Here is a 9,628-nt window from a genome sequence, read left to right as displayed (position 1 = left end):
AGTATAATACAGGAGGTAACTCAGGATCAGTAATGTAATGTATGTACACAGTGACTGCACCAGCAGAATAGTGAGTGCAGCTCTGGAGTATAATACAGGAGGTAACTCAGGATCAGGAATGTAATGTCTGTACACAGTGACTGCACCAGCAGAATAGTGAGTGCAGCTCTGGAGTATAATACAGGAGGTAACTCAGGATCAGTAATGTAATGTATGTACACAGTGACTCCACTAGCAGAATAGTGAGTGCAGCTCTGGAGTATAATACAGGAGGTAACTCAGGATCAGTAATGTAATGTATGTGCACCGTGACTGCACCAGCAGAATAGTGAGTGCAGCTCTGGAGTATAATACAGGAGGTAACTCAGGATCAGTAATGTAATGTATGTAAACAGTGACTGCAGCAGCAGAATAGTGAGTGCAGCTCTGGAGTATAATACAGGAGGTAACTCAGGATCAGTAATGTATGTACACAGTGACTGCACCAGCAGAATAGTGAGTGCAGCTCTGGAGTATAATACAGGAGGTAACTCAGGATCAGTAATGTATGTACACAGTGACTGCACCAGCAGAATAGTGAGCGCAGCTCTGGAGTATAATACAGGAGGTAACTCAGGATCAGTAATGTATGTACACAGTGACTTCACCAGCAGAATAGTGAGTGCAGCTCTGGAGTATAATGCAGGAGGTAATTCAGGATCAATAATGTAATGTATGTACAGAATGACTGCAGCAGCAGAATAGTGAGTGCAGCTCTGGAGTATAATACAGGAGGTAACTCAGGATCAGTAATGTAATGTATGTACACAGTGACTCCACCAGCAGAATAGTGAGTGCAGCTCTGGAGTATAATGCAGGAGGTAACTCAGGATCAGTAATGTAATGTATGTACACAGTGACTACACCAGCAGAATAGTGAGTGCAGCTCTGGAGTATAATACAGGTTGTAACTCAGGATCAGTAATGTAATGTATGTACACAGTGACTCCACCAGCAGAATAGTGAGTGCAGCTCTGGAGTATAATGCAGGAGGTAACTCAGGATCAGTAATGTAATGTATGTACACAGTGACTCCACCAGCAGAATAGTGAGTGCAGCTCTGGAGTATAATACAGGAGGTAACTCAGGATCAGTAATGTATGTACACAGTGACTGCACCAGCAGAATAGTGAGTGCAGCTCTGGAGAATAATACAGGAGGTAACTCAGGATCAGTAATGTAATGTATGTACACAGTGACTGCACCAGCAGAATAGTGAGCGCAGCTCTGGAGTATAATACAGGAGGTAACTCAGGATCAGTAATGTAATGTATGTACACAGTGACTGCACCAGCAGAATAGTGAGTGCAGCTCTGGAGTATAATACAGGAGGTAACTCAGGATCAGTAATGTAATGTATGTGCACAGTGACTCCACCAGCAGAATAGTGAGCGCAGCTCTGGAGTATAATACAGGAGGTAACTCAGGATCAGTAATGTAATGTATGTACACAGTGACTGCACCAGCAGAATAGTGAGTGCAGCTCTGGAGTATAATACAGGAGGTAACTCAGGATCAGTAATGTAATGTATGTACACAGTGACTGCACCAGCAGAATAGTGAGTGCAGCTCTGGAGTATAATGCAGGAGGTAACTCAGGATCAGTAATGTAATGTACACAGTGACTGCACCAGCAGAATAGTGAGTGCAGCTCTGCAGTATAATAAAATTATATTTATTTTTTTAAAATCGTTTTCATTGCTGTCTTTGATATCTTGAAATGTCGCCATCCAGAGACAATCGCCCCCATTGTACCCCAGTCCTGTATATGTCCAGCTGCCTCACCACCTCTTGCCCCCCCCCCGTCCCCCTCTGATGTCAGCTCCCATTGTTGCTCCTGAAGCCTCAGGCAGTCAGTGACCGGGCAGGAGTTCAAGAATCACAATGGTGATTGTGTCAGTGTTTTCCTCTGCCAGCCTGTGTGTGTATAAACAGCTACTGATCGCTAATTTACAGCCTGGCATCAGCGCCCTGGAGCTGGCAGCGCACAGACCCTCAGAGCTGCACTCATCAGCAGTCAGGACTCGCTGTCTTGTATCTCCAGTCTATTCAGACTCACTGAAGAAGATCTATGTCCCTTATTATGGGCCCCTTTAAGATGCCCGGTTGGGGTCGAGTTCACACAGTGTGGATAGTAGAATCCTTTGTAATGGAGTTTGGGAAGTAAGTGCACCCCCCCCAACCAGACAATGCACCCTGGGAAAGAAGTTATGCAAATGAGCATTCAAACATTTGTAAGAGTTTAGATAAATAGTTTTATTTTGTAAACAGAATTTTTTCGAATTGTTAAGATCACCGCTTGCTGTCAGTGAATGCAAAGGAGGCGAAAACTCCCTGACTGGCAGCAGGGTGTTTGTATGATTTTGCCAGGACGGATTTTATAGCCGCTGATTGCAAATGTTTCCATTCACTGACAGCAAGCAGATGTATTGGAAAAGTAATTTTATTTATTTATTATTTATTTTGTAATCAGAGAGTTTTTTTCACATTCTATAAAATGTCGAATGTTCAATATCACCACTTGCTGTCCGTGAATGCAAAGGAGGCGAAAACTCCCTGACTGGCAGCCGGGGGGTTTGTGTGGGACCACCCGCACGGGTTTGATAGCTATGAATTGTTAATGTTTCCATTCACTGACAGCAAACAGATATATTGGAAAAGTATTTTTATTTATTTATTATTTATTTTGTAAACAGAGAGATTTTTCACATTCTATAAAATTTAGAATTTTCAATATCACTGCTTGCTGTCAGTGAATGCAAAGGAGGTGAAAACTCCCTAACTGGCAGCCGGGGGGTTTGTGTGGGATCACCAGGAAGGGTTTTATAGCTGTGAATTGTAAATGTTTTCATTCACTTGCAGCAAGCAGAGATACAGGAGATGTAATTTTATTTATTTATTTTGTATACAGTTTTTTTCCCATTCTATAAAATTCTGAATTGTCAATATCTCCGCTTGCTGTCAGTGAATGCAAAGAAGGCGAAAACTCCTTGATTGGCAGCTGGGGTGGTTTGTGTGATTTTACCAGGACCACGCAAATTGTAAATGTTTCCATTCACTGGCAGCAAGCAGAGATATTGGAGATGTAATTTTATTTATTTTTTTTGTAAGCAAAGAATTGTGTTCACATTATATAAAATTCCGAATTTCAATATCTCCGCTTGCTGTGAGTGAATGCAAACAAGGTGAAAACTCCCTGATTGGCGGCAGCCGGGGGTTGTGATTTTACCAGGACTACACAATTTGTAAATGTTTCCATTCACTCGCAGCAAGCAGAGATGCAATTTTATTTATTTATTATTTATTTTGTAAACAAAGAATTGTTTTCACATTATATAAATTTCCGAATTTTCAAGATCTCCGCTTGCTGTCAGTGAATGCAAAGGAGGCAAAAACTCCCTGAGGTGTTTGTGTGGGTTCACCAGGATGGGTTTTATAGCCTCAGATTGTAAATTTTTGCATTCACTGACAGCAAGCAGATATATTGGAAATGTAATTTTATTTATTTATTTTGTATGCAGAGTTATTTTCACATTATATAAAATTCAGAATTTGCAATATCTCCGCTTGCTGTCAGTGAATGCAAAGAAGGTGAAAACTCCCTGACTGGCAGCAGGTGGTGTTTTGTGTGATTTTACCAGGACCGCACAAATTGTAAATGTTTCCATTCACTCACAGCAAGCAGAGATATTGCAGATGTAATTTTATTTTTTTATTGAGTTATTTATTTTGTAAACATAGTTTTTTTTCACATTATATAAAATTTCGAATTTTCAATATCTCTGCTTGCTGTCAGTGAATGCAAAGGAGGCGAAAACTCCCTGATTGGCACAGCCGGAAAGGGGGAGGGGGGGGGGTTGTGTGACTTTGCCAGGATGGCAGTTATAGGCTCGGATTGGAAACATGTTTCCATTCACTGACAGCAAGCAGAGATATTGGAGATGTTAAAGATCCCAAAATACAAGAAAGATGGTTGATGTAGCAGAGCCGAACATGTTATTACTTCCATAACTCGCTGCATTAGCGCAATGGAACAGTCTTATCCCCTTCCCCAAATCCCCCTTTAACCCCCCAAAACGCCCCCCCCCTCCCGAAATTTCAGAGACAAACTCAAAAAACACCGGGCTCTGCTACATCTGCTTTCAGAGTCAGACGACATGACAAACTCAAAAAACCAGAGCAATCAGTGGCTTTCGGAAACGTTTGTGTAACATGATGAGATTCAGATGTAGCAGAGCCGAATTTGCGTTCACTAATTCGTCTCATATATATTATTACCTGCATTGAACCGAATAACAAACTCAGCTCTGCTGCACCGGATCTGATTTTGTACTCTGTCTTTTTTTATTCCACCTGTCAAGTCACGTTTTGTTTGCAGAATGCAAGTTTTGCTCTTGTTGCAGCCGATTAGTCTCCGCCTCGGCTCTGCTACATCATTTCACAAGACATATAAACTATAAACAGCTACCAGGAGTAATCATAGCCACTAAGAAAGTGACTTAAATAGCAATTCCTCTACATCATGACAGTCAATATTACAGAAATTGCATTACAGGATCCAGCATCAGCATCCCGGCTCCGTAAACAGCAGCTTATGTGCACGGCGGCCTCACCAGAAGATTATACTATCATCATATTGGAAAATCGCTTATAATACAATTCCATAATATATTTTTTTAAAGTTATTCTCAGTAGTGATCGGTCACACAGAACACACATCTCGCCGCCCCTCTACTGGTTAAGGGACCAATCCCGATAATTATATCATTTTAGGCAATTGCTTATAAGGAAATTCCATAAAATCATTATTAAAGCTGCCCAGGTAAGACAGGATATCATACCAAGCTGGCCGCTCCTGTGCCCCCTCAGGAAGTTGTACCCGTAATAAATGATATTTTACAGTCGCTTAAAAGGCAATTCCATAATATTTTTTTCCGAAATGATATTTTACAGTCGCTTAAAAGGCAATTCCATAATATTTTTTTTCTAATGTTCCCAGTAATTTCAGGTTAATTAAAATAGAGTATCATACCCTGATGGCCTCTCCTGTGCCCCCTCAGGAAGTTGTACCCATAATACCATGATAATTTACAATCGCTTAAAAGGCAATTCCAAAATATCATTTGTTTTATATAATGCTCCCAGTAGGTTTCTGGTTAAGCAAAATAGGCTGTCATACCCTGCTGGCCGCTCCTGTGCCCCCTCAGAAAGTTGTACCCATAATAACATAATATTTCACAATTGCTTAAAAGGCAATTCCATAATATTTTTTTTCTACAATGCTCCCAGTAGTTTCGGGTTAAGCAAAATAGGCTATCATACCCAGCTGGTGGCTCCTGTGTCCCCTTAGGAAGTTGTAACTATAATAACATAAAATTTTACAATCGTAATAACATCATTTTAAGAAATCGCTTACAAGGCAATTCCATAATCCCGTCATTAAAGTTGCTCTGAGAAGATTGAGGCTAGATAATAATATAATATGCAGAATATAGTATCCCGCTAGACATTTCTGTGCCCCTTCACAGAGCTGTAATATGATTATATTAAGAAATCGCTTACAAGGCAATTCCATAATATTAAGTTGCTCTGAGCCATTTTAGTGTAGGCAGAATACATAGAATACTGGATATGGGACCCATCCGGCCGCTTCAGTACTATTTCACTGAACTACACTTGTAATTACATCATTTTTTTTGGAGAATTGCTTACAAGGCAATTCCATAATATTGTTTTAACCGTTCCTCTGTGACGTTTTCCATTAGGCAGAATAAAAAGAATACCGAATATCGTACCCAGCAGATAACTCTTGTTTTGTTACAGTGAGCTGTATCCTGTAGCCACATCATATTAGAAAATCGCTTAGAAGGCAATTCCATAATATTGTTCTTAAAGTTGCTCTAAGCAGATTGAGATTAGGCAGAACATACAGGGCATGGTCGCTTTTGTGGCCCTTTACGGAGCTGTAATCACATCATATTAGACAATCGCTTATAGGACAATTCCATAATATTGTTCATAAAGTTGCTCAGAGCAGATTGAGGCTGGGTAAAACATATAAGACATGGTCAGTCCTGTGCCCCTTTATGGAGTTGTAACCTGTAATCACATCATATTAGACAATCGCTTAAAAGGCAGTTCCATAATATTTTTCTTAAAATTGCTCAGAGCATATTAATGTTAGACAGAAAATACAAAATATGGCCGCTCCAGAGCCCCTTTATGGAGCTGGACCTACAATCGCTTACAAGACAATTCCATAATATTGCTCTTAAAGTTGCTCTGAGGCTAGACAGAAAATACAGGACATGGTCGCTCCTGTGCCTCTTTATGGAGCTGGACCTACAATCGCTTACAAGGCAATTCCATAATATTGTTATTAAACTTGCTTGGAGCACAGTAAAGCTAGACAGAACATACAGGACATGGTCACTTCTGTGCCCCTTTATGGGGCTGTAACCTGTAATCACATCAAATTAGACAATCGCTTACAAGGCAATTCCATAATTTTGTTCTTAAAGTTGCTCTGAGGCTAGACATAAAACACAGGGCATGGCCGCTCCTGTGCCCCTTTATTTAGCTGAACCTGCAATCGCTTACAAGGCAATTCCATAATATTGTTCTTACAGTTACTCTGAGGCTAGACAGAACATACAGGATATGGCCGCTTTTCTGCCCCTTTATGCAGTTGTAACCTGTAATCACATCAAATTAGACAATCGCTTACAAGACAATTCCATAATATTGTCCTTAAAGTTGCTCTGAGGCTAGACAGAAAATACAGGACATGGTCGCTCCTGTGCCTCTCTATGGAGCTGGACCTACAATCGCTTACAAGGCAATTCCATAATATTGTTCTTACAGTTACTCTGAGGCTAGACAGAAAATACAGGACATGGTCGCTCCTGTGCCTCTCTATGGAGCTGAACCTACAATCGCTTACAAGGCAATTCCATAATATTGTTCTTACAGTTACTCTGAGGCTAGATAGAACATACAGGACATGGTCACTCCTGTGCCCCTTTATGGAGCTGTAACCTGTATTCACATCATATTAGAAAATTGCTTACAAGACAACTCCATAATATTGTTCTTAAAGTTGCTCTGAGGCTAGACAGAAAATACAAGACATGGTCAGTCCTGTGCCCCTTTATGGAGCTGGACCTACAAATGCTTACAAGGCAATTCCATAATATTGTTAATAAACTTGCTCGGAGCACATTAAGGCTAGACAGAACATACAGGACATGGTCACTTCTGTGCCCCTTTATGGAGTTGTAACCTGTAATCACATCAAATTAGATAATCGATAACAAGGCAATTCCATAATATTTTTCTTAAAGTTGCTTAGAGGCTAGACAGAAAATACAGGACATGGTCGCTCTTGTGCCTCTTTATGGAGCTGGATTTGCAATCGCTTACAAGGCAATTCCATAATATTCTTAAAGTTGCTCTGAGGCTAGATAGAAAATACATGGTCACTCCTGTGCCTCTTTATGGAACTGGACCTACAATTGCTTAGAAGGCAGTTCCATAATATCATTAATAAAGTCTACCTGTAGACTGTGAGCCCTCGCGGGCAGGGTCCTCTCTCCTCCTATACCAGTCTGTCTTGTACTGTTAATGATTGTTGTACGTAGACCCTCTTTCACTTGTAAAGCGCCATGGAATAAATGGTGCTATAATAATAAATAATAATAATAATAATAATAACATGGCTCAGAAGTTATCATAAAACTCCAGCTCTTTGGAGACCCGGATCTATAAGATCCCAATGCCACCGGTTAAGGGGTGCCTAAATCTCCACCGATCACAACTTCTGGTGAGGATTTACAACTTGTCAAAAGTTTTGTGGCGAAACGTTCCTTCACCAGGGGGGCAAACATTTTCTTACCTTGCAGTTGGCGAAGCGCAGCAGCTCGGTGTGTATGACCATGAGCAGGATGCCCAGCAGCGCCAAGAACAGGATCCAGGCGGACAACCTCTTCTTCTGCTCCACCAGAGCCTTCCTCTTCTTCAGCTTCCTCAGGTTCTCGGAGGCGGGCTGCCGGAGGATGTCCACCTTGGCTTTGGCGTTGAGGATGGAGATCTCGGTGAGCTCCTTGGTCTGCATGTCGTTGCGAGCCGATTTCCCTCGGGATGCAGGAAGGCATGTTGTAAACAGAGGCCAGCCGCTCCTTCCCATGTGCAGCCTTGGCAGCGTCTCCTGAGCCCCGGCCCAGTCCGGCTACCAGAGACAGCGAAGGAAACCGCAAGCTTCCTGTGTTCTCGTTGGCAAAAGGGAGGGGAACGTCGACTCCGAACTCCGACCACTTGTTACCTGACTCCTCGTCCAAAAATCTTTTTTTCGATAAATTTTGGGGGAAACTTTTGACTTTCTTCTAAACTTTTCGTACTCTTCACTTGTCAAAAGTTTCCGAAACTTTTTAAAAAAATTGTTTAAAAGAACTGAGAGTCCTCTAGAGAGTACTTTTTAGAACTTTTTAACTGTTTCAGCTCTGCCCCATCAGCTCTGCCCCATCAACTCTGCCCCATCAGCTCTTCCCCATCAGCTCTGCCCCATCAGCTCTGCCTTATCAGCTCTGCCCCATCAGCTCTGCCCCAACAGCTCTGCCCCAACAGCTCTGCCTTATCAGCTCTGCCCCATCAGCTCTGCCCCATCAGCTCTGCCTTATCAGCTCTGCCCCATCAGCTCTGCCTTATCAGCTCTGCCCCATCAGCTCTGCCCCATCAGCTCTGCCCCATCAGCTCTGCCCCAACAGCTCTGCCTTATCAGCTCTGCCCCAACAGCTCTGCCTTATCAGCTCTGCCCCATCAGCTCTGCCCCATCAGCGCTGGCTTTACCTCTTTCTCGCTCGCTCTGGTGTATTCGCCCTGTAATATATCTTATTTGTTTAGCTGCAGGGGATGGGAGGGGAGAAGGAGGCGGCGGAAAAAAAAAAGTGGCCATACTGGAGTTATTGTGTGGTGGCCGAGGAGTCACTACAGCAGGTGCAGGGGGGCCACAAAAGACCAGTGCTATTAAAGACTTGCAATAATTGGGGGCCCCGTTGGAGCTTTTACAGGGGTTGCAATCGCACCCAGGTCCTGGAGTCTAGGGGGGCCCCAAAAAGACCCCCTAAAAAGACCAATGCTATTAAAGGCTTGCAAAAATTGGGGGCCCCTTTGGAGCTTTTACAGGGGGGCCACAAAAGACCAGTGCTATTAAAGACTTGCAAAAATTGGGGGCCCCTTTGGAGCTTTTACAGGGGGGCCACAAAAGACCAGTGCTATTAAAGACTTGCAATAATTGGGGGCCCCGTTGGAGCTTTTACAGGGCTTGCAATCGCACCCTGGTCCTGGAGTCTAGGGGGGCCCCAAAAGACCCCCTAAAAAGACCAATGCTATTAAAGACTTGCAAAAATTTGGGGTCCCTTTGGAGCTTTTACAGGGGGGCCACAAAAGACCAGTGCTATTAAAGACTTGCAATAATTGGGGGCCCCGTTGGAGCTTTGGCAGGAGTTGCAATCACACCAAGGTCCTGGAGTCTAGGGGGTCCCCAAAAAGACCCTATAAAAAGATCAATGTTATTAAAGACTTGCAATAATTG

At 42.6% G+C, this 9,628-nt stretch overlaps 1 protein-coding gene across 1 annotated transcript in view; it reads right to left on the bottom strand.

The window, feature by feature from the left end:
- KCNN4 (potassium calcium-activated channel subfamily N member 4) overlaps positions 1-8,911 on the bottom strand; it is a 53,223-nt gene extending 44,312 nt beyond the window's left edge. The window contains exon 1 of the mRNA XM_075329070.1: positions 7,934-8,911. Within this exon, the coding sequence (XP_075185185.1) occupies positions 7,934-8,224 (291 nt within the window). The 5' untranslated portion in view covers positions 8,225-8,911. The remainder of the gene's footprint in view (positions 1-7,933) is intronic.
- Between the last annotated feature and the right edge of the window lie 717 nt (positions 8,912-9,628).

Source organism: Anomaloglossus baeobatrachus, chromosome 11, assembly GCF_048569485.1.
Source record: "Anomaloglossus baeobatrachus isolate aAnoBae1 chromosome 11, aAnoBae1.hap1, whole genome shotgun sequence".
Lineage (NCBI taxonomy): Eukaryota > Metazoa > Chordata > Amphibia > Anura > Aromobatidae > Anomaloglossus > Anomaloglossus baeobatrachus.
The sequence above is the reverse complement of the archived record's forward strand: the minus strand, read 5'-3'. Positions and strand labels throughout refer to the sequence as shown.